The following is a 25,962-nucleotide window of genomic DNA, read 5'->3' as shown; positions in this document are numbered from 1 at the left end:
AAGCGTTCAAGAAGTAAATGAGCACATGGACAGTAAAACAACATACTATATGAACATATTTCGGCATAACTGAGAAGGATTCCCATGCATGAGGTTTCGTCATTGTTGGGAACAAAATGCATTTAACAGATGGCTTTATTTTATCAAATTCGTACATGTATTTCATGAATCTTTTATGGATGTAAATACCTTTTACAAACACCAGTTTTTAGAATAGGCTGTGACGTTGTCGGTTTGAAAACCTCGTCATCCTCTTCTTCGTCATAATCACCAAAATCTACGTCGTCGTCATTGTCTTCCTGTTTCGTACCAGGCTCGACAAGTTTAGCCTTATCGCCATCTTTGGTCCGCTTAAGTTTCCAACTGTTTCTACGACTACCGTAACTATGTGATCTCCAAAGGCGAGGTGAAGGGCGCGGAGAAGGCCGAGGTGAGACACGTGACATCTTCGGAGAAGTTCGGAAGCTTACTGTAGGAGTCCGACAACTGGACGCTCGTGAGAGGTTGCAACAAAGGCGATTGCTTGACGTAGATAAGGATGAATTACAGGAAAGACGTTGGGCTGTGTTGTTGAGCTGAAATACAAAAAAAGTTTAAGATAAAACGTAAAATATAAGCTATTTCAAAACGTTGTATCCAAAATTAATATGCATCATAGAACATATCTCGCATTTTACAACATCTCTTTTTTCATTGACAAACACAAATGCAATGCGAAATATATACAAATATCTACCGTGGATATTTCTACTGTTAGTGAGCTCATATCGGCATGTCTGCCAACTTCACGTTCCGAGTGTTCGTTCGGAGATCCCTGCGGGGTTGCAGTGGGTGTGGCTTCAGTGTGGGTAATAATGGGTGGGGGCAGGGTAAACACCTTATTCCCTTCTTCTTTGGCGACCATATTCAGACCAAGTAACAACTCTGTAGTGAAAAAAGAATGTATATAATTATTAGAAATTATTATGTTTTCATTCATCATGATAGTTATGATTATTCTGAAACCAACATACATTGTGTGGATACTATATCATAATCAAATTACAGCAACTCTTATTTCAGACAAAGTACATGTATTTATAAGTAAGGGATTGGTGCATTGATGCATTGAACACTGTTCAGTTTTACTTAATATTGTTTCTGCTGTTTTCTGTTTGATCTATGCGCATTGTGCATAGTTAGGAATTTGCGACAAACTTGAGGTGTCTATTTAGTTACCTCGTTCTTTATTGTTTATTTTAACATCTAACACTTCCGCTACTTTAGCTTTTACTGAATCTCTCCTCTCGTTGTTATTGGTCTCTTGAATAATTTCAAGCGTTCTTTCTTTTATAGACTCTCGCCGCCTTTTCTTTTCGTCTTCCTGTTAAAACAAAAAAAAACAATAAACAAACAAACTTATGGTGCATACATTTTAGAGTATTTTGATATTAGTTATGGCTAAAATTTATACTTAGCTAACGAGTTTATGATTATTGTGACCAAGTTTTTTCGTGATTGCTTATGATCCTTTTGCATGTTTGGTTGTTTGCTGTTTTGTAAACGTATTCATTAAACATTTTATTAATCGTTTTATTTTTAAGTGGATGACTAACGTGACTTTGAACATTCTCACGTGATTTGCGTAATGACAGTGATTAATGTACGCAAGGGAAGGTTTATTTTTAGCTACTAGCTCTGTTTTGCTATGATATTTTGGATTGTACAAAAATACGATTCTAAAATTTAACCAAAATATTTATAGGAGCGATACTGTGAAGGTCTTACCAAAAGCAGTCGTTACTCATTTTATTTTATAATACGCCCTCAATATAGTCCGTTTTCACTCACCTCGGAAGAAAATCCTTCGACCAAGATGGCGACGAGAAGATTAAAGAGCACATAGTTGCCGAATGTCATCAAGGCAACAAAATAGAGGGCGGCCCAAGCTGAAGTCTTCTCCATTCCGTTGTATAACACTGTATTCCAATCCTCTTGGGTTAGCACCTAGTGAGGGTGGTTTGAGATTGTTTAGTATTTACTTGATTGCTACTGACATGTATAAGACGAGTTTTATAAAAAAAAAGATATAGTTATTTTTATTTATGCATACATTAGTCATAAAAGAAGAAGAAAATTGTTATTTTTTACCCAAATAATATCTTACTTAATTGTTGATTTTTGCAAAACAAATACAATCTATATGTTACGTTAACCATACTTATAACTTGTTTTTTTTTTTAAGATGGTAATATCATACATTTAATATTCTTTTTGTTAATATGATTGTAAATGTTTTTACAACAAGAATTTTTTAACATTTCAACAAATGCTGAATTCCTAACATCGTTAACAGTTACATGTATTATATACTGAGGAAGATGATTTTAAATGGATGTTAATAACAATAAATATGGTTCACGAATTAGTACGTTGAAAGCCAGCTGTTATCACAAAACTATCAAACAATGGCAACAGGCCGGGGTTCTCAAGCAGGGATGTTTTACACATGCAGGGCACAACTGATTTCATAAGCAAGCAAACAGTAACTGAAAATGTGGTGCATTGATTAGTTAGTTAGTATATTAACTGTGAAATGTCTTGATCAATATAACTGATGTGCCGTCGCTATATATGTCTCTGCATTAAACTTAATGAGAAAGCAGGGAATCTGTCTACACATAATATAATGTACACAGCAACGATTAGATAGATTATGGTATTCAAGAAATATTATGGAAATATTTACCTTCTATCCTTCTTACAATAAATTCTGTAAATGTGATCTTCGTATTTTTTAACAGAATGAGACAGAATATGTTCAATTCGTGACAAGACAATAGAGCATATGCTGCAGGCAACGTAATAGCTCAGACCGTTTTTAGACATATTACGACCTGGTGGACTTCTATTAAGACAGAATGTGTGCAAATAACGTTTGAACGTAAATCTCAGCCACATGAATTATAGCTGTGCAGTCAAAATAAAAAAAAAACAGGGCGGAACAAACTTTGAAGGTTTTCTCCATGGGTTTGGACAAGGGAGACATTCTCAAACTTGTAACTGCCTTAGATGCAAACACGACATTTCAATCCAAAAATGCATTCTTATAAACGTGATTAAAAGAAAAGAAAGATTTGCATTCCCGAACGAACAACCACCTTAAAATTCAAAAACACGTGATCAGGAAAAGCATCCTTCGTATAAAGATAGAAATAATAAAAAAAATAAAAAGTACAAAATTGAGTTTTGTTTTAAATACCTGAAACACCGTAACAAGTGACCATAATAGCGAATTAAAGTTTGCTCGGTCACATTCGCATATTGACGGGTCGAGGGACTCTATACAAGTACATGGGACTGCTGATCCGTCGGTCCTCCAACAAAATTTACCCCCAAACAAGTTCATACCTAGAACACTGCAGTACAAGAGAAATATACAAATCATTCAAAACGCAAAAATGACCGATAAGCAATTGATCAATAATGATCAGTGGTATATAGAACCCGTAACGGTAATGTCCATAAGTTTTAAATGCAATAAAGGTTGGTGTTGTTCTGCTGCTCTTTGTGTTGTTTACAATTGCTTTCATCTTAAACGCGTGTGGGACTTGTCCTAAACTGAACTAATCTATCTCCTCGTTTGCAGTCAGCTAAAGCACCTATTACAAAGCGACTAAACTAAAGTGATAATAAATACTTAGCCAAGAGTTGTTAAAAGCATCTACAAATTCAGCTGTGTATTAGTGAACGTCTAAAGGGAAACCTATTATTAATATGTTTGAGCTCAGAACTATATGTGATGTTGCATTGCTGTTTTGTTGTTACCATAACTTAAAACTCTTCCATACGGACTCTATATCTTTGGGAGTATCTTAGGAGCTCGAACATACACTCATCTATAGGAAGGTATGGATATGAAAGATGTATCGGTCATGGTGAGTTGTATTAAGCTGTTAGTGAGTATACGGCAGCGAGTTTGAACGAAACAGAATACACCATACCCAATAACAGGACATCACTTTGAGCTGGCCAGTAATATATTCACCTATTAACTTAACTTTATAATTTTCTTCTCGATTTCGACACCAAAAGGAAGAGGATGAGTATACAAGCCCTGAGATATTTTAAGACATAACGTCCTAAAATAGAACTCAGAGCGTCCTTTATTGTGTTACATTGCAACACATAAGTAACAGCTCAAAGGATATACAAGTATTAGTAAAACAACGCTTAAGTATGGGGGGACAGGCATGCATGTCTGGCCAGCCAAGACTGGGGACGGCATTTGGATCTACCTGGAACACAGTTATAATGGCCCACAACAGACTGTCAAAGTTCTTCCTATCACAGAAATTCCGACCGTTCCTCAGTATTCGGCAAAACTTGCAGCCGAATAGATTCATACCAAGAACGCTGTGTAAAAATAACATTTCTGAGACAGTTGCTTAATATATGAGTTTGGACAGTGTTGCTTTTCCACAGTGGTATTGCTATCACAATTTTTCTATGTCATATTATGGGCACTTAAATAATGTTACAACCTGTGAAACAAATGATTATGTTATCAGGTAATACTAATAAATTACCATTTACATTTTTTTGCAAAGCCAATGTTAATAACAAATAGTTAAATTATGCATACATTTGTTTTTATATTGATAGAATATCAAATATTTACTTACTAAACATAACTTTGGTCAGCCATACAAATGACAATAATGCTAGTTATTTGCAGTGTACAGACCAGATATTTAATGTCCAGTTAATCTTATGGTCATATATCGCGGACTCCATTCATTGTATTACTACTAAACACTGTCAGTTATTATAAACATGTTATCTGATTAGCTGCACCATTCTGACATCGAATTAAGACCAACACGGAATATTAGCTCAGACAATATAACAGAGTATAAACTACAGGCACTTACCTAAATATAAACATAAACAGTAACAATAAGGCAAAGAATGTTGCAACGTTGTCCATTGTCCTCAACATAACAATAAGTTGGCGCTGTAAAGCGGGCATGAAGCGAACGAGCTTCAGGATACGCAGAAGTCTGAAGGTCCGCAACACAGACAAACCGCTCCCACCGTCCTGGTTCATTAGTTCAACTAAACTGGAATTGTCAAGTAACCACCAATTAGGGTGTTTAACAAAACTGTTTAAAATAACTAGATAATGTACGATCATACAATTTTCAATGAAACAGTTGAATAAAGCACTCTAGTGTTATCTTGCAAGTGACATAGCATATGTATTATTAAAAGTAATCGGTTGAGTTTAAATCCATTACGCATTTATGCTTTGCAGCCTCAAAGCAAACTATTCCAAATTATCTTAAGATACATAGTGCGCTATGGTCCAATATGTTTTGCGTGAAAATATGTGCTTTGTGTTTTAACCTGCTATTTTTAGTTATATACTTAGTGATTTCTTACCAATTCTTCACGTACAGTTCAAGGGAGGCAACCTCAACATTTAAGTATTACAATATTTTGATATTTTTGTAATGTGTTTGATTCCTTATAACTTCGTATTATCTCGTTAAGTGTCGTCTGGGCCTTCATCATGATCGTGGTTACATAACAGCCGAATACGCGTACCTAGCAGTTTTCATTATTTTGTGTGTTCTGTCTGCTATTTTAGTGACAACTTTGTGATTCCTAACAAGTTCTTCACTGACAGTTCAAGGGAGGTAACCTTAACGTTTAAATATTACAGTATTTTTATATTAGTGTAATGTGTTTGATATCTAATGACTTCGTATGTATCTCGCTAAGTGTCGTCTGGGCCTTCAAACATAATCGTGTTTACATGACAGCCTTATGCGCTTGTCCGAGTAATTCTCATTATTAATTCATGCGTTTACACTACTCATTATCAGCATTTTACAATAATGTGAATAACGTTGAAACAGATTTAGAACGTATGCATTTATTTCATTATAAATCGTGCTTAGCGGGCGACAAAAACATGATAATCTGAGAGATACAAATGGTATTCACCATTTTACTCTAGACATATACATCTCTACCAAAGAGAAGACAATGACAGCTTGATAAACACGTGATAAACAAACCTTAATATGACAATGATACCATCGAACAAATTGAAGCCGTTCTTGATGTACCCAAACACGCCATAGGAGATGAGCTTTAGCAACATCTCAGCCGCAAACAGAGTGGCGAATACCAAATTACTAATTTCTAGTGCTCGTGTCAATTCAGGCGGCTGAAAGGAAAAAGACACCATTAAACGGTTATTTGGTTATAAATATAATTGAATTTCCTCAAGTCCATCAGTGTAATTTTAGATAGAAAACGTTTTACTCTTTAAATGTAAGCCGAAAGAAAGAAGTTTGAGAACAATTCCGTGCAGACCATAATTTGTAAAACAACCTTAGTACACTTCTTTGCTCACTGGTGGGAACATTTTTGAGCAAGCCTAATTTATAAAGTATAAAGTGAAAAATGGAAATATAAAATTGTATTCCCCACCGACAAAAACACTTTACTGTCGTTATAATATATAACATTACCACAGACAACGGTAATTCGAATAAATAAGCAATTTGAATGGTTTGTAACTAAGGAGAGGGAGTGAAATAAAGAAGCAGACCCCATTTTAACTCTCTCTCTCTCTCTCTCTCTCTCTCTCTCTCTCTCTCTCTCTCTCTTATTCTGAGCTAACCTGATTGTGGTACTCGATTCCCATGCTGAGAGTATTGAACAAGATGGATATCAGGATGCCCCTCTGGAAGACCTTGCTCTCAACAATCTTCTTGACAAACTTTTGAGCAGGTTTCAAGAAATCTGAACACATGAAAACAAAAATAATAGTCATACATGTATGTTCTTCTATTCATTACAAAATCTTCACTCGTATTGGTAGATGCATGCTGTTTTAGCGAGTCAGAAAGACCCCCAATACAGTTGACAGTACTTTTAAAAGTTCAATATATGATTTCATCTTTTTCAAAATTACCGTTCCAATGAAAAATACTGTTGTATTCGGCTTCAAAAATCAATCACACAATTCATTTTTGAACGAGCGTGAATTTCTATAATATGTGGTCCTCTTACCAATTTTGCGTTATACCCAAAAATCTCCATTTCATAGCGATGATAAACAGGGTCCCATTGTACATAAACAGGGTCCCATTTGTATCTTCAAACAAATATATGTAAACAATGCAACTAGCATCATGTAATTTCTTTCGTGTTCAACTTAAAAACCAGCTTCTATAAAACAAGTTTTTTTTCAAATAAAAAAGAAGAAAAAAAATGACAATGATAAGTTTATTTAGCTGTGTGAAGTTAGCTAAACATACGACATTGGACATTGGACATTCAAAATCGAATGTTGTGCTGGCACGACATTGGACATTGGACATTCAAAAGTGAAAGTCGTGCTAGCACGACATTGGACATTGGACATTCAAAATCGAATGTTGTGCTGGCACGACATTGGACATTCAAAAACGATTGTCGTGCCGGCACGACATTGGACATTGGATATTTATAACCGAATGTTGTGCTGGCACGACATTGGACATTGGACATTCAAAAGTAAAAGTCGTGCTAGCACGACATTGGACATTGGACATTCAAAATCGAATGTTGTGCTGGCACGACATTGGACATTGGACATTCAAAAGTGAAAGTCGTGCTAACACGACATTGGACATTGGACATTCAAAATCGAATGTTGTGCTGGCACGACATTGGACATTGGACATTCAAAGGTGAAAGTCGTGCTAGCACGACATTGGACATTGGACATTCAAAATCGAATGTTGTGCTGGCACGACATTGGACATTGGACATTCAAAAGTGAAAGTCGTGCTAGCACGTCATTGGACATTGGACATTCAAAATCGAATGTTGTGCTGGCACGACATTGGACATTGGACATTCAAAAGTGAAAGTCGTGCTAGCACGACATTGGACATTCAAAATCGAATGTTGTGCTGGCACGACATTGGACATTGGACATTCAAAAGTGAAAGTCGTGCTAGCACGACATTGGACATTGGACATTCAAAGGTGAAAGTCGTGCTAGCACGACATTGGACATTGGACATTCAAAATCGAATGTTGTGCTGGCACGACATTGGACATTGGACATTCAAAAGTGAAAGTCGTGCTAGCACGACATTGGACATTGGACATTCAAAATCGAATGTTGTGCTGGCACGACATTGAACATTGGACATTCAAAGGTGAAAGTCGTGCTAGCACGACATTGGACATTCAAAATCGAATGTTGTGCTGGCACGACATTGGACATTGGACATTCAAAAACGATTGTCGTGCCGGCACGACATTGGACATTGGACATTCATAACCGAATGTTGTGCTGGCAATTCCTGGTTGTCATAGATATTCGCGCAGTGATACAGATTATATTAATAGTCAAATCGTTCTTTAAATAGTTCTGGATGCAGCAAAGTGAAGGCAATAAAAAAGAGTTCCATACGAGTACTTGTTTATCTTTGCCCGTTGGGAAGATAAGAATTTCACGCATGGACAAATGTTTGAATCTACTTTTCTGAGGTGGCAGAAATATATATATATCCGAAGTCTTGGACTGGTGATAAGTCTAATTTGTCCATTCAAATTATTGTATTAAATAACGACATTCAACTTGGCTTTAATTTTTTTAAATATGGTTTATAATAACGTATATCTGTCTATTCATAGTGACCAAATATTATTTAGGCATCCAATGGTAGTGGTAAATATTAAGAGAAAAAATATAATGAAACGACAACCAGTATACAAATAATAATTGTTGGACATAGGTCATTTTTACTCATTAATTATCTGTCAGGAGTACCCTTTAAAATAATACCAAAATTATATGGGATCCCCATGCATCAAAATGTAGCATTATCGCCAATGGTCTATGCATTGACAAGTTTAGCTGTGTGTATTTTGCCTTAAGTCACATCCATGTCCGACAATATTATACATTTGAGGTACCTAACACATATTTAACAAAGAAACTTGTATTTGAAAGTCCGCAACATTGTTATTGAGAGTTGTATTAAAACAATCCTTTCGATTGATATACATACATATTCCCATGTAAATGCAGACCCATTCATTAATGTAATATAATTATTCTAAAGCTCTGTAGATAAACACATACTGAAGTGCACATTTGGGTTTATATAATTATTTGCGCTTTGTTTCCTTTCAACCATTGTCAGTTCTGCCCAAGATGCCATTTCCAATGGCGTTGGTGTCACATTTTACATGTATAAATTGTATATTCTGTAAAACCTATAAGAACTTATGTCGTATGTGATGAAGACGTCATTTTGAATTCTTTAATGTCGATGCGATTGATTATAAAACGCTTTGTGTAATTCTGTCGATTTATCAAAAAGGTTTATCGAACACAATTATTTCCTATAAACTTTACCAAATGAAGACGACGTAGCATGTTCGACTAACTGAGTCGATAAAAAAACAGTCGACAGGCAGGAATAGGTTACTTTATCGACTCATCGACAATATTTTTTTGTGTTTACGTAAAACCAGATAAAAAAGATGTACGGACGATTACATTTATACTTGAAGGAATCATCAATGCATGTCTATATTTTCCATATGTCATTATATACTGTGGATATAATTATCTTCACTTCCTTTATAAATGGTACTAGATGTGTAGCAGTGGTGTGTAAACAATTAAGCTTATTAAAAATATGCCATTTTGAAAGCATTATCACTGTTTGTCTACATATAATCCGCGACCATTCATAAGTATATTCATTTGAATCTTTCTCTGCATATGTGACATCATATATATCTGAATCATGCTTAAGTTTCAAATATTGCGATGGAATCGTCATGACAATGCTCTCTTGGTGTTAATAAATTTTATAATGGTTCATTGCTTTGTGATCTCTGACCCTTTTCAAATAATTTCAAGACAATATCTCAAACAAACAAAAAATCCGAATAATGCATGCAATTAAAATTAATTTAAAGTCGGTAAAAAACATTCATTCATAAAACATGTCATACATTGATTTAAATGTGCTAACTGCTAGCACGACTTTCACTGTTGAATGTCCAATGTCCAATGTCGTGTCAGCACGACTTTCACTTTTGAATGTCCAATGTCGTGCCAGAACAACATTCGATTTTGAATGTCCAATGTGCAATGTCGTGCCAGCACAACATTCGATTATGAATGTCCAATGTCCAATGTCGTGCCGGCACGACAATCGTTTTTGAATGTCCAATGCCCAATGTCGTGCCAGCACAACATTCGATTTTGAATGTCCAATGTCCAATGTCGTGCTAGCACGACTTTCACTTTTGAATGTCCAATGTCCAATGTCGTGCCAGCACAACATTCGATTTTGAATGTCCAATGTCCAATGTCGTGTTAGCACGACTTTCACCTTTGAATGTCCAATGTCCAATGTCGTGCCAGCACAACATTCGATTTTGAATGTCCAATGTCCAATGTCGTACTAGCACGACTTTCACCTTTGAATGTCCAATGTCCAATGTCGTGCCAGAACAACATTCGATTTTGAATGTCCAATGTCCAATGTCGTGCTAGCACGACTTTCACTTTTGAATGTCCAATGTCCAATGTCGTGCCAGCACAACATTCGATTTTGAATGTCCAATGTCCATTGTCGTGCTAGCACGACTTTCACTTTTGAATGTCCAATGTCCAATGTCGTGCCAGCACAACATTCGATTTTGAATGTCCAATGTCCAATGTCGTGCTAGCACGACTTTCACTTTTGAATGTCCAATGTCCAATGTCGTGCCAGCACAACATTCGATTTTGAATGTCCAATGTCCAATGTCGTGCTAGCACGACTTTCACTTTTGAATGTCCAATGTCCAATGTCGTGCCAGCACAACGTTCGATTTTGAATGTCCAATGTCCAATGTCGTGCTAGCACGACTTTCACTTTTGAATGTCCAATGTCCAATGTCGTGCCAGCACAACGTTCGATTTTGAATGTCCAATGTCCAATGTCGTGCTAGCACGACTTTCACTTTTGAATGTCCAATGTCCAATGTCGTGCCAGCACAACATTCGGTTATGAATGTCCAATGTCCAATGTCGTGCCGGCACGACAATCGTTTTTGAATGTCCAATGTCCAATGTCGTGCTAGCACAACATTCGATTTTGAATGTCCAATGTCCAATGTCGTGCTAGCACGACATTCACTTTTGAATGTCCAATGTCCAATGTCGTGCCAGCACAACATTCGATTTTGAATGTCCAATGTCGTGCTAGCACAACATTCGATTTTGAATGTCCAATGTCCAATGTCGTATGTTTAGCTAACTTCACACAGCTAGTTTATTTAAGGATGAAAATCTGTATTGAAAAGGGCCCATGTACGCTCATTTTTAGCATTTATTGCTTGGCAAGAACAACAACACTCACTTCTGTGCGTTTTCTTCTTCTCTTCCTGGTCCTGTCGGCAGACAGCGCACTGGTTCATCTCGTGTTTATATTCCATCTCAAACTCGTTGTCATGGTCACCAGCGAACTCGCAGTCCTTGTAACAGCACACCTCATGGTCACCAGGTAAGGCACACTGGAATCGAGGGTAGTATGTGTCCTGAACGGCGTCTGGTAGGTACGTGTCAGAAATGGTCGCTGTAATAGGAATGTTACGTGTCAGAAATGGTCGCTGTAATAGGAATGTAACGTGTCAGAAATGGTCGCTGTAATAGGAATGTAACGTGTCAGAAATGGTCGCTGTAATAAGACAGTGTATGTGTTCGGTTTTTCAGAAATGGTTGCTGTAATAGGACAGTGTATGTTCGTTTTTTTCAGAAATGGTTGCTGTAATAGGACAGTGTATGTTCGTTTTTTTCAGAAATGGTCGCTGTAATAGGACAGTGTATGTTCGGCTGTCAGAAATGGTCGCTGTAATAGGGCAGTGTATGTTCGGTTGTCAGAAATGGTCGCTGTAATAGGACAGTGTATGTTCGGTTGTCAGAAATGGTCGCTGTAATAGGGTAGTGTATGTTCGGTTGGTCAGAAATGGTCGCTGTAATAGGGTAGTGTATGTTGTCAGAAATGGTCGCTGTAATAGGGTAGTGTATGTTCGGTTGTCAGAAATGGTCGCTGTAATAGGGTAGTGTATGTTCGGTTGGTCAGAAATGGTCGCTGTAATAGGATAGTGTATGTTGTCAGAAATGGTCGCTGTAATAGGATAGTGTATGTTCGATATGTCAGAAATTTTCGCTGTAATAGGATAGTGTATGTTCGATATGTCAGAAATGGTCGCTGTAATAGGATAGTGTATGTTGTCAGAAATGGTCGCTGTAATAAGATAGTGTATGCTCGATATGTCAGAAATGGTCGCTGTAATAGGATAGTGTATGTTCGATATGTCAGAAATGGTCGCTGTAATAGGATAGTGTATGACCGATTTGTCAGAAATGGTCGCTGTAATAGGATAGTGTATGTTGTCAAAATGGTCGCTGTAGTAGGAAAATGTATGTTCGATTTATAAGAATAATTACTTTATGTACTTTATGAATGATTGTATTAAGTTTATACTTAGTTTAAATTTCTTCTAAACCTTTACCGAAACCACTTTCACCCATTTTGTATTTGTCATTAATAGGATGATAATCGATCAAATTGGTCTGTATCCGTCTGGTAAATAAATGTTTTGTTCTGTTCTTTATGCCATATTGCCGTTTATTTAGCAAAATCATATGTAAAGGTTCTGATTTTATATCTTGTATTTAACTCGTATTTAAACGGAAATAGTCAGACGACAATGCAGTTTTTGAAAATATATTTTAAAGCGTTGTAATCTGTTGGTTGTTTCCCTTGGAGTTCATGTCAGATCAATAATATACTATTATGATGTGCAAACTCCGAGTTGGTTTATAATATGGTTCTGAATAAATGACGATTATCATTTGAATATTGACTTCTGAATATAAATATTGAAGTTATGTCCATAACAGCTATTAACTTGACTATTTTTCTTTCAGTCTGCCCTATACAGTCAAATACCCCATTCGTTTCACGGAAAGTGTGATGCCGATATAGTTGACATTTAACCACCTTCGGCGAAATGAAAACAATAGTTTGTTGACGTTTCCCCGACCTATCCTAATTTTGCAGCCAACTATGAAAAAGAAAACAAATATTTGCAGCCGACTCTTTATGATTTATCATAAGCAGACACATGAGTTGTGTCTGTTATTTGTTTCATCTTGGGATAATTTTCTGGAGCTTGTATAGCGACGTTTTTAAGTATGAATATGATAATAAGAAACTATTAAAAAAACAATAAATAATTATGATATATCCTGACCTACCTACTCTTTATGATTTGGCAGTGAACTCGAAAACAAACAATTATTTTGTTTTGGCCTGAGGTGAAGTTTTTGTAATCATTATGAAATAGCATAATACATCAATATGGGAATATAATAGGCATTCATTTCTACTTTATACACCCATAACCAGTTTACATTCGCTCTAAGCTAATGATTAAGCATGAAGGGCGTATATTACAAGCCATGCTTCGAGCTAATATAGCAGAATACAAAGCATATATGAATTATAAAACAAATATATAATACTGTCGAACGCCGATGGCTCGAACTCTCAGGGACCGGCGAGAATACCCCAAGCCTCCAAACATTCGAGCAGAGCGGGATTATTTAACTTCAGTTTAAATAAATCGATCCTTTACATCTAGTTCGAGCCAACGAATAATTCGAGCTATGCGAGCTCGAGCCAACGGGCTTCGACTATAATAATACTCATAATATCAAACTTAACTGCACTATAATATCTACACTACTTGCCTTTCTCATTTACATGATGGAACTTGAAATTATCAAACTCATCATTAACTAGCGTGTTGGATGCAGCAATGGACACATTCTTAGCGCTATGCGTGGATATCACATCTGGAAGGATGTGGAGATGTCTAACACTTCCGTCAAAACTGAAGGACGGGTTCCGGCTGTTCGAGTTTGACATGTTGGGCGATAGATGGTTCGGCGAAGGAGGGACAAACGACTTGAAGAGGGAAGGCGTCAGGACCTCGGCGGCAGCAAGAGCTAACGTGTTCAGAGACTGTGACGATGAATGTAATCCCGCCGATGGCACTGTCAAGAACGGCCTTCTTGGCGAAGATATCGGATCTATTTCTGAAGCTTCGGGACTAGCTCTAGGCGCTACATGGTTAGGGGTGCTATCGGGACAGGATGACACATTCTCGTGATGGAGATATAGATAATGATAATGCGCATTTCTCATATTCTTACTACGTGCATGATTACATACATGGGAATGCGTGTGGATACCTTTCCTTTTCTTTTTCCCAAGGACAAGCTGTGGTAACACTTTCTTGTGGCTTTGGCCCGTCTTTTCATAGTACACTTTTAACAGTTTCCGTTTGGCTCTGCGATATAGGTGTGCTAGATATTTAAGAATTTCGTTGTAACAACTGCTGGGTTCAGAGTTGCTGGCAAGCGTGCTGGAGGACTGGTATCTCTTTCTCTCCTGCAACATGCGTTCTGTCTCGCGTTTCTTCGTTTCGGAAAACTGCGTTGCTATAACGACTAGACATAGGTTGATCATGAAGAATGATCCAATCTGGAAGGAAATTGAACATTTGTAATGCAATCTAGATTAACTGCTTTGAACGGGGAAGAAAAACTTAAATCCAAAAAAACAAAAAAAAACAGAAACCGACTTTTTCGTCGCTCAAAAAAGCACAATTACAATTTCCTGAAAGTAAAATGTTAACTTAATTAACTTTTTACAATGACACAATCACTGTCTTAACGTTTTATGAATAAGTAAAGATAACAAAAGTTATATTTGTTATTCATAGTTGGCAGTGTAGAACAGTTAAAGCTGCACTCTCACAGATTGATAGTTCTTACTTTTTTCTTTGTTTTTTTTTTTGTCTCAGAATCATCCGATTTTGGCACCAAAGCCTTCAATGCAGACGTATAAGATCTTTCACAAAAGAACAGATCTAAATTGTTTGGAAAACTGCCGAAATACTCATTTTTTTCTTAAAGCGTTAGTAACGCTTTTAGCCATAAAACATAAATTTTCGAAAATGCATTAAATATATAAAAATTGCGATCTGATCATTGGTCAGTAGTCATTTATCACTTGTTTCCAGACATTCACGCAAAAATTTGCTCATTTCAAAACAAATCATGAAAACATAGTCAAAACGATTAATGTGTGAGAGTGCAGCTTTAAACAAACCAGGTTGAAATTTAACACGCTATCTATGGACACTGCAAGTTGCATTCTAAACGACCGGTAAGAAAATCATGGATGTCCCTGGCAAGAAAATAAAATACTGATAATTATGTCTAGCCTGACGAAACATAGTAGAGTCTTACCACAATTAAAGCTACAAAATATGTCCAGTCCCAGAAGGAATGGGCATCTTGCACGTAGTACATAATGTTCACCCAGCTCTCCAGACTTATCACCTAAAACAAAAAAATACATTGCGTAAGAAAAACGTATATAAAAGCAGATTAATGTAAGTGTTATTATTCTTTACCTTTTAAGACTGATATTTCAACAACACCATTTAGAAGAATAATACACATTATAATGGTTTTCTGAAATTGTTTTGACACTGGACCCATTTGGAAATACATAAATGCGATCCAAACTTGAGGTTACATGAAACATCGGATAACTCGAGATTTTATGGAAGTCTCGAGCGTCCTCGAATTATCGCAAGTTAACTGTACAAGATGTTGCTTAATACGTAGATGAATATTATTTAAGAGTTATAACATCTACTAGCAGATCCATGGGGGTGCGCTCGGCGACAGTCCCCCCCCCCCCCTCCCCCTTAATATCGTCCAAGTTTACTTTTATTTACAATATATAAGACAAAGTATTAAAATACGCCCAAAATGCACCATTTTGTAATATGAATTGTTTCAATTTCATTGTGGAATTACCCCCCCCCCCAAACCCCCTGCTAACAAGTGAAATCAAATAATTTCGGTTCAGAGGGAGAAGCGCAAGTCAAAAGGTTACGCCCCTAAGTCACAGCCCCACTAACGTAAAATACGAGGTCCGTCCCTGACATCTTAAAAACGCTTCATGCGATCTGGTATATATTCAGAATAAGTCTTTCAACCATAATTGAAAACGTACTAGACGTTGTGTTGTTTTGTTTATATTTTGTTGGTTGGTATTACCTAACATTTATATGAGTACCACATGAGTTTGATCTGGAATGTACGCTAAACTTACTCTGTCAGTCAGTACAAATTAAACACAGTAGTCATTGTGTTCAAAGTTATAACCAGATAAACAAACACTTCAATTTGATAACAGGTAGATAACAAGTCGCAATGTTAAATGGAAAACAGAGGGTATGAAAGGAAATATCTCAATATCATTAAGTTCAAGAAAATAGTTTAAAATAAAGTACGGCATTATCGCTGTGGCTGTTGAGTTAATCCTTGCTTTTAGGTTCAAAATTTATTATTGAAAAGAGGTGCAGAGTTTACCGCTATTTTTTAATTGCAGAGTTCACACCTGACGTTAGGTGCAGAGTTTAGTAATGTCTTTTGGTGCAGGGTTTATCACTGAATTTAGGTGCAGAGTTCATCACTGAATTTAGGTGCAGAATTTATCACTGAATTGAAGTGCAAAGTTTATCACTGAATTTAGGTGCAGAGTTTATCACTGAATTTAGGTGCAGAGTTTATCACTGAATTTAGGTGCAGAGTTTATCACTGAATTTAGGTGCAGAGTTCATCACTGAAATTAGGTGCAGAGTTCATCACTGAATTAAGTTGAAAAGTTTATTAATGACTTAGGTGCCGAGTTTATCACTGAATTTAGGTACAGAGTTTATCACAGAATTTAGGTGAAAAGTTTATCAATGAATATAGGTGAAACGTTTATCAATGAATTTAGGTGCAGAGTTTATCACTGAATTTAGGTGAAAAGTTTATCACTGAATTTAGGTGAAACGTTTATCACTGAATTTAGGTGCAGAGTTTATCACTGAATTTAGGTGCAGAGATAAATTTATCATTGACAGTTACCTGAAAAATGGCAACCCAGGCGAGGCCGATATTGTCAAATGATATAGCCCCTTGGAAAGGATTCTTATCGCTGGCATCGCAGACGGTATAATACTGGTTCCAGTTAACACATGAGCTGTTCGTGGGCGTATTGTTGTGGAATGGCTTAGCGGATGCGTTACATTTGATGCCCTCAAACTGGTAGCGTGGAAGGTTTTGGCACTCGCGCCCGCCCGACTCCCCGGGACGCGCGCAAATGTAGTCCTCATAGTCTTTCATTGGAAGGTAGTATGGAGTAAGATTTAAGCTGAAAAGAAACAAATAGTTTTTATTACCTTTTCAATATTTACTTTTGTATGTCTACTCGGAATACTTGTTATTAAAAACTGACCAATAAAATGAATGAAGTCAATGATGAATTAAAAATAATGGCCGTTTTAGTCGCATCAATATATAACAATAACTTTGCTGGAGCTTATCGTGTATTTTTATAAGGGCAGCTGTCCGGACAAGAAATTACAAATTACACAGCTTAACCCCACCAAGTCATAAAATATTTGCTGTACCTTGTCAAGTTATTAAATTTCATACATAATTGATTCGAGTAGCCGATTCTGACGAATTACAAAAGTCTTAGCAATGACATGTACACGTCCGATTGGTAATTGCTAAGGTTCTAGTGTTCCTGTAATTATACCAGAAAAGGCACCACGCATCAGAATAAACAAACAGTAGGAAACTATCTCTCTATGGAAATAACGAGAATGTTATTGCGCGGAATTAAAATTGGCAGTAAACAAACAAAGTCCGCATATAGAATATTGATGACAATTCTAAACCTCAGCGACACAGATGACGCACGTTTCTGAACACGGATTTGTAAAAATCGAGCCAAATCTATTGGGACTGTCTGGTTTATTTGCGATTGTAAATCATAGCAATTTTCTACTTTAAGGTGGTGATGAATCTTTCAGTATCAAAGGCGAGTGACTTTGGTCATGCTTCTCACATGATTATTTAACTCCATTCAACACGGATCATATTTCTAAAACAGGTTTAATAGTTGTACTATTATCTCACACAAATAAAACAACGCAATTATCATCATCGGAGATGTAGAAACTTAAAACCGCATCAATAAAATAAAAAAAAAATATTGACAAAAGATGCACATTGCTTAGTATACGTAAAATTTTTATACAATTACACCAAACTTATTTTACTATATTCCAACTTGATAATGTCTTTTCTTGTATTACTGGTTGCAATGATTACACACAAACGAAAGGAGAACTTTTTAATGTCTAAGGCAAAAAAGAAACCGTACGTCTGTTTAAAGGTTAACTTACTTTATGTTTACATAAGCTATTTTTGCAAATGATATTTTATGGATTTGCAAAGGACATGGCAAACAGTTATACAAGTGGACAAATTGATTTTAAAATATCTTAGTCCTTTCTGGGCATTAAAACAGGCAATGTTAGCTATAGCTATATCGTAGAAACACAGATCGATTTAGTTCTTTAAAGGGACCAGACACCAGATGGTTAAAAAATCGAGAAATACAGTATTTCAACAAAACAAACCTAAAATTGTCAGTGGGGGCTGGTACGAGGCCCATGACTCAGATGTTAAGAAATTGTCAGTGGGAGCTGGTACGAGGCCCATGACTCAGATGCTAAGCAATTGTCAGTGGGAGCTGGTACGAGGCCCATGACTCAGATGCTAAGCAATTGTCAGTGGGAGCTGGTACGAGGCCCATGACTCAGATGCTAAGAAATTGTCAGTGGGAGCTGGTACGAGGCCCATGACTCAGATGCTAAGCAATTGTCAGTGGGAGCTGGTACGAGGCCCATGACTCAGATGCTAAGAAATTGTCAGTGGGAGCTGGTACGAGGCCCATGACTCAGATGCTAAGAAATTGTCAGTGGGAGCTGGTACGAGGCCCATGCCTCAGATGCTAAGCAATTGTCAGTGGGAGCTGGTACGAGGCCCATGCCTCAGATGCTAAGAAATTGTCAGTGGGGGCTGGTACGAGGCCCATGACTCAGATGCTAAGCAATTGTCAGTGGGAGCTGGTACGAGGCCCATGGCTCAGATGCTAAGAAATTGTCAGTGGGAGCTGGTACGAGGCCCATGACTCAGATGCTAAGCAATTGTCAGTGGGAGCTGGTACGAGGCCCATGACTCAGATGCTAAGAAATTGTCAGTGGGAGCTGGTACGAGGCCCATGACTCAGATGCTAAGAAATTGTCAGTGGGAGCTGGTACGAGGCCCATGACTCAGATGCTAAGAAATTGTCAGTGGGAGCTGGTACGAGGCCCGTGACTCAGATGCTAAGAAATTGTCAGTGGGGGCTGGTACGAGGCCCATGACTCAGATGCTAAGAAATTGTCAGTGGAAGCTGGTACGAGGCCCATGACTCAGATGCTAAGAAATTGTCAGTGGGAGCTGGTACGAGGCCCATGACTCAGATGCTAAGAAATTGTCAGTGGGAGCTGGTACGAGGCCCATGACTCAGATGCTAAGAAATTGTCAGTGGGAGCTGGTACGAGGCCCATGACTCAGATGCTAAGAAATTGTCAGTGGGAGCTGGTACGAGGCCCATGACTCAGATGCTAAGAAATTGTCAGTGGGGGCTGGTACGAGGCCCATGACTCAGATGCTAAGAAATTGTCAGTGGGGGCTGGTACGAGGCCCATGACTCAGATGCTAAGAAATTGTCAGTGGGAGCTGGTACGAGGCCCATGACTCAGATGCTAAGAAATTGTCAGTGGGAGCTGGTACGAGGCCCATGACTCAGATGCTAAGAAATTGTCAGTGGGGGCTGGTACGAGGCCCATGACTCAGATGCTAAGAAATTGTCAGTGGGAGCTGGTACGAGGCCCATGACTCAGATGCTAAGAAATTGTCAGTGGGAGCTGGTACGAGGCCCATGACTCAGATGCTAAGAAATTGTCAGTGGGAGCTGGTACGAGGCCCATGACTCAGATGCTAAGAAATTGTCAGTGGGAGCTGGTACGAGGCCCATGACTCAGATGCTAAGAAATTGTCAGTGGGAGCTGGTACGAGGCCCATGACTCAGATGCTAAGAAATTGTCAGTGGGGGCTGGTACGAGGCCCATGACTCAGATGCTAAGAAATTGTCAGTGGGAGCTGGTACGAGGCCCATGACTCAGATGCTAAGAAATTGTCAGTGGGAGCTGGTACGAGGCCCATGACTCAGATGCTAAGAAATTGTCAGTGGGAGCTGGTACGAGGCCCATGACTCAGATGCTAAGCAATTGTCAGTGGGAGCTGGTACGAGGCCCATGACTCAGATCCTAAGAAATTGTCAGTGGGAGCTGGTACGAGGCCCATGACTTAGATGCTAAGAAATTGTCAGTGGGAGCTGGTACGAGGCCCATGACTCAGATGCTAAGAAATTGTCAGTGGGAGCTGGTACGAGGCCCATGACTCAGATGCTAAGAAATTGTCAGTGGGAGCTGGTACGAGGCCCATGACTCAGATGCTAAGAAATTGTCAGTGGGAGCTGGTACGAAGCCCATGACTCAGATGCACAACGATGTCAGTTTTATTTAAGTTTTTGACAATTTACCTTTCTCTTCGATTGTATATTATCTGGTGTCTAGCCCCTTTAAAAATCAGTTTGATTTATAATTACTCACTGTTTATATGGTATATCGTCGCTGATGTTGATGAAGCATCTGTTACGGAGGACGCCGGCCCAGAGCTGAACGCCGATGATGCCGAAGATGAAGAAGACGAAGAAGCAGAGGAGCAGGACGTTACCCAGCATGGGCAAGGTATCCAGGAGGAGCATGACAAGGATTCGCATACCTGGAAAGATGAAAGAAAGGTTTTATATTCTACAGCTATATTTTCAAACAAGAGAGAGAGAGAGAGAGAGAGAGAGAGAGAGAGAGAGAGAGAGAGAGAGAGAGAGAGACCTCGGATGTATATGGACGGTTTACAATGTCAGAAATCTTAACAGTTTAACTACGCTGCAAGTAGATCGCATAGTCATTTCAATAGAGCAGTTAAACTTAATGACTTTACTCTTAAGAATCTTAATTATTTTTGAAATAATTTACGCAATCAATTAAAACTTTGTTATACAAAATACATGTTAAAACAATACAATGAAATATTACAATGATTTAAAATTTTACGAACTACTTCTAATGATGTACCGGCATAGTCATCCGAGGTTGTTTTCAATGGGAAATGGTCGAGGTGTTCCGAATGAATATTGATACTCTAGCATGGAAAGGAATATACGCATATTGGTAAGAGAGGTCAGGTACGAATAACTAACAAGGACACGTGGTATCTGAACCAACATCCATGATTAACGAAAGTTCTATACATCTGACAGAGTGATTGTTCACAGCGTGGTTTAAGGCTCTAATTAGCGCGGATGTGAGTTATTAGGGGGCAGCTTTGTCAAGATGTGACATATCGAAGTGTCCTCATTAAATCGGTATCAATCGTTTGGTATCAATCTAACACTGACGCAAGAGAGCACTTTATTTGTAATGAACACACGTCATAGACAATACAAGCTTTGAAACAGATTGATATTTGTTAAGTATTTGTTGAGTGTCTTTTATGTCCTTTTACATTGTCTCTGATGTCAGGCATATTTCTCTTGGAAAAGCACACACTATTGATAATAATTATACAAACAGATCTTTAGAATGAACTAAAACAACAATGCGAGAATTATAATAAGTCATAATGTAACGCTTATTAAACCTTGCCGACTTACTTGGTATTCTGTTGATGGCCCTGAGGGGTCGCAGGACTCTGATTGTCCTAATGGCTGACAAACTGAGGTTCTCGGAGTCGATTCCGTACTCCATTGTGCTGTAATGTACATAAAAAGAAATAAAATACATAAACACATAAATACACACATAAAGGACATAAATATTTAACGATTTAGAAATATATGCATTTTTATTGAAGAAGATATACAAAAAGTGATCATTTTAATTAAGTGTAATAAAATTTAAAGCTATTACTATTCAGTACATCAAACTTTCTGGGTTTCAGTATTATCCATGATAGTCATGTGTTACAAAACTAATAGAAGCAAACTCAAATGGCTGCCTGTCTTTGCATTAATAAGCGCATAAACATCTTATGGAATTTGCCCAAAAAATGATCTGCGACTTATTTCAATATAATTAATCTGTTTAATCAATTGATGGCATATTAGACAAAATATATGACCTGCCCTGCGTTCAGTTAGGGTGTTTGCGGCTAATGTTTGTAATTGGTTTCCCGTTTGCGGTTTATTCACTGCGATTCAATTTGGATTCGAAAACACCTATCCGAACCGGATTAAAACTAGAGAACAAGTGAGAAAGGCACCAAAATAAAGAAGGACGGACAATTAAACATTCAACAATGAGAAAGAGTTCCCTCCCTTGAAAATTATTAAATTTTCTCAAAATTTGTTAACTTAAAGGGGTTCTTGGATTACCACGGGTCACAACCGATGTAAACACACATGCAAGTGACGTTTATTTCTAAATAACTTTTTTGACAGAAAATATCTGAAAATGTGTTATGGGCCATTAGAAAAGACTATGCTATTTTCTGTTTCTACACGTTTGAAATAGTTTGAATTTGCTTGTATTTTAATGATGCAGTCCTTGGCCAAGATTTCAACTTGACGGAATTGTGTAGAACAATGCTTCGCTTACCGACTTGATTGTTTACATCGTTTGTGACCCGTGGCGATCCATGTGAGAACCCCTTTTAGTCACGTGATTCCTTACCCGGGTTACGTTAGCTAACATAAACGATTGCAAGCCTTAACTGAACTCAGAGCAGACAGTATTTTGGAAAATAATGCATACTGTATAGGTTGGTTAAGTAGTTATTTTAATCTACGTGTTAATGGAGTTCATATCGATATCAACAAAGCTGAGCATCACAGTACAACACCAGTGACCTTCACCCAAGGCGAGTATACCTTGCAACCTGATCAACAGTGTATTTACACACACCCATGCAATTGAACGATGCGTTATTCACGTACGTCCGAATTAAAGCTTACTGCATTGTTATTAATTAAATGCGCATACAGCCACCAATATAATAGTAATTAGGAGGGTAAATTTAAGGTTAGGTCTTAAATAAAATGTTACTGTCAATAATAATATAACCTACATTTTGCCACAATGATATCATTTTAATGATACATTTTCTGTATGCATTTTATAATATATGCCTCTTATATTTGTAAAATACACCGAAAATTGGAATGCAAGTCGGCATGGTTATTCTGAACTTAGATTTAAAAGTATATTAATTATTTAACCAGACAAACATCTCGACAGACAATATCAAATCTGATTTGAAAAACAAAACAAAACGACAACGTAGTAATGCACCAGTCAATTGTAACCACGGCCACCACAGTTCCGGGGAATAGCGGGACTTTGACTTTCAGTCCAGCCAAGCCCGGGTAAAATCCCCGCACAGCGGGGACGAACTGCTGGTAAAATCCCCGCCAATGCCCCGCCTCCTTGGTAAGGCCCATTCCCCGCTATTTTAGCGCTAAGACAAAACCACCGCATTTACCCGGCACTGCGGGGTCACCTGGAAGGTAAACACACGGCCCATTTTCCCCGGCTATCCCCGGTATACCCCCGGACCTGGGGGGTGGGGGTGGTATAATTGATTTGTGCATAATACTACGAGATGTGATTGAAAGTGATGATGCTATTGGTTCTCTTTGAAGTAAAGCATAATGCATACTGTGAATGTTTGAATCCCATACACTCGTATACAATTTTTGTTTGTGGGTTAAACAACATTTGTTCATGCAATACACCACACATCTAGGCAGAAAATGAAAACATATCTTACTTGTCAACTACGTAGTCAACAACTCTTTATAGCATGAAAATGCATAAAAGCGATATTAAGTAAAATATCTATGTGTGTATAACGTATTTGATAAATTCTATGGCACAATCCATGCTTCGCAAAATAATAATGTCAATTGTAAATTATTCATAGATGACCAAAATTCGTGCTGGCAATTCTACTTGTTTTCTAACAGCATGGTAGCAATCGGAACTCCTCGGCCATTCTCCAGCGAAATCAACCGCGGATGTATGACGGTACATCAGTAGAAGTAGTTCGTAATATTATTAATATTTTTCAAGTTAATTGTAGTGTTTTAATGTTAAATTTGTTTTACCAATTTCAAATTTATTCTCAATTAAGTGTTTTATTGCATAAATGATTAAGATTCATTTGACCTAACTGCTCAATTGAAATCACTACGCGGTCTACTTGCATTACAGTTAAATGTACGTAATTCTGACATTGTAAACCGTCCATGAACATTCGAGGTTGTTTTCGATGGAATATAGCCGAGGAGATACGATTGCATGGTATGGATATACTGCTGTAGGACGCAGAATATGTCACCAAAACACACAGCATGTATAGGATCATGCGGGTGTGTTAAGCAAGGTATACACGAATATAAACTATCAAAGGTGTTGGGTGCATTCGACACGGGAATCAATGTTTCTGTTAAACGACAACACGTATGGTTAAAACATTCACTTTCGGTACGGGGTGCGGGGTACGGGGTACGGGGTGCGGGGTACGGGGTAAATGCGAGAAATATTCATCCAAATATAGAACATCCAGAAATGAAAACGGGAGTAAATATTTTAGTATATTATACGATGGGAAGGATAACGTTTTCAACTATTCTACATTGTTCTCTATGTCTTTATATATGCCGAACTATTTCAAAGCTTTTGCGATTCTATATACAGATGGCTTTAAATGGTTCCCCAAAAAAGAAATAACTTCGTGTCGGCAAATATGGCAGAATATATTGTGTTATTTTCCGCATAATGAAATATGAGACCATGCAAGAAAGCTTAATATGAACCCAAGATTTGAGAATAGCGGATGCAAATTAATTACTATGAAAGTATATATAGGAACCTTTATGTTTATATCGTGCTTGTATTTTGATAATATATTCTGCATCCTTTGTGCGTACGTGTTATATACATGTTTTTTCTATACCATTCATTAATAATGTCTTATACATCTGAAAACATACGAAAAACTGCTTCCTTTTCTATTCTTCTAGTAAAACATCAATAAAATGACTATCACATTCCAATATTATAAAAATATCAATAATAAATTAAAGTTAAAATCTAATTACATTGAAGATTAAAAACTATAAACCATGGAAACTCTCATATCAAACGTTCCAGCTCTAGAAATTAAGACAAAAGAGAAAGAAGTAATAAAAGAACTCAATCATCTATCTTAAGCAACCTACCCTGCCATGACGATGAACATATCAAGTCTGTTCCAGGATTCCGCTAAGTAGGTCATCTCGCCCCAGAAGCCCATGGCTATGATCTTGATGATCATCTCGATGGCGAAGAAGGCGAAAATGAAGTGATCAGAGTTCTCCAGGATCTTGCAGCGAAGGGTGGTACAGACATTGTCATTGCATGGCTGGTACATGCCCAAGGTGACGCAGTTGAGGATGATGACAAACATGCTGAGCCGCTCGAACCAAGTGAAGGTCAGTTAAGGAATATATCATTTAGGTCGGAGCTATTAAAATGCTGTCATACCAGAAAATATGCGACATGGAATAAATCAAGCAATCTTCATATCAACAAAATCTCAACACATGATATACCAACTTATTTGAATTCGACTGAGCCGAAAGCTCATTAAAGAATCACTCACTTAAAGGTCCCGTTCATGGGAAGAAACCATTTTTTGGTTCTCTGAGAGGCCACGAGAAAGGTTCCCATTGTGAGTAGTAAACCCACAATCGCTTTGGTAAGACATGGACATATATACAGCTTAGCTACTCTCACACTATATGTCTAAAACGTGACATG

General features: G+C 37.6%; 1 protein-coding gene across 10 annotated transcripts in view; it reads right to left on the bottom strand.

Annotated features, from left to right (window-relative positions):
• The window catches only part of LOC128208004 (voltage-dependent T-type calcium channel subunit alpha-1G-like), a 44,503-nt gene extending 18,880 nt beyond the window's left edge, over positions 1–25,623 (bottom strand). For 4 of the 10 annotated variants that reach the window (XM_052911268.1, XM_052911303.1, XM_052911276.1 and 1 more), the window contains exons 1-16: positions 25,383–25,623; positions 23,930–23,953; positions 21,816–21,913; positions 20,713–20,884; positions 17,066–17,351; positions 15,386–15,478; positions 13,820–14,615; positions 11,421–11,636; positions 6,677–6,798; positions 6,066–6,217; positions 4,914–5,102; positions 3,242–3,398; positions 1,831–1,986; positions 1,219–1,363; positions 737–924; positions 190–575 (exon numbers count right to left, since the gene is read on the bottom strand). In XM_052911268.1, the coding sequence (XP_052767228.1) occupies positions 190–575; positions 737–924; positions 1,219–1,363; positions 1,831–1,986; positions 3,242–3,398; positions 4,914–5,102; positions 6,066–6,217; positions 6,677–6,798; positions 11,421–11,636; positions 13,820–14,615; positions 15,386–15,478; positions 17,066–17,351; positions 20,713–20,884; positions 21,816–21,913; positions 23,930–23,953; positions 25,383–25,609 (3,407 nt within the window). In that variant the 5' untranslated portion in view covers positions 25,610–25,623. Of the gene's footprint in view, positions 1–189; positions 576–736; positions 925–1,218; positions 1,364–1,830; positions 1,987–3,241; positions 3,399–4,277; positions 4,396–4,913; positions 5,103–6,065; positions 6,218–6,676; positions 6,799–11,420; positions 11,637–13,819; positions 14,616–15,385; positions 15,479–17,065; positions 17,352–20,712; positions 20,885–21,815; positions 21,914–23,929; positions 23,954–25,382 lie in introns of all 10 variants that reach the window. The other 6 variants (XM_052911346.1, XM_052911337.1, XM_052911286.1 and 3 more) reach the window with 4 other exon arrangements.
• Positions 25,624–25,962: the final 339 nt, after the last annotated feature.

Source organism: Mya arenaria, chromosome 2 (genome assembly GCF_026914265.1).
Source record: "Mya arenaria isolate MELC-2E11 chromosome 2, ASM2691426v1".
NCBI classification, from domain to species: Eukaryota; Metazoa; Mollusca; class Bivalvia; order Myida; family Myidae; genus Mya; species Mya arenaria.
This window is presented reverse-complemented; position numbering and strand designations above follow the sequence as displayed.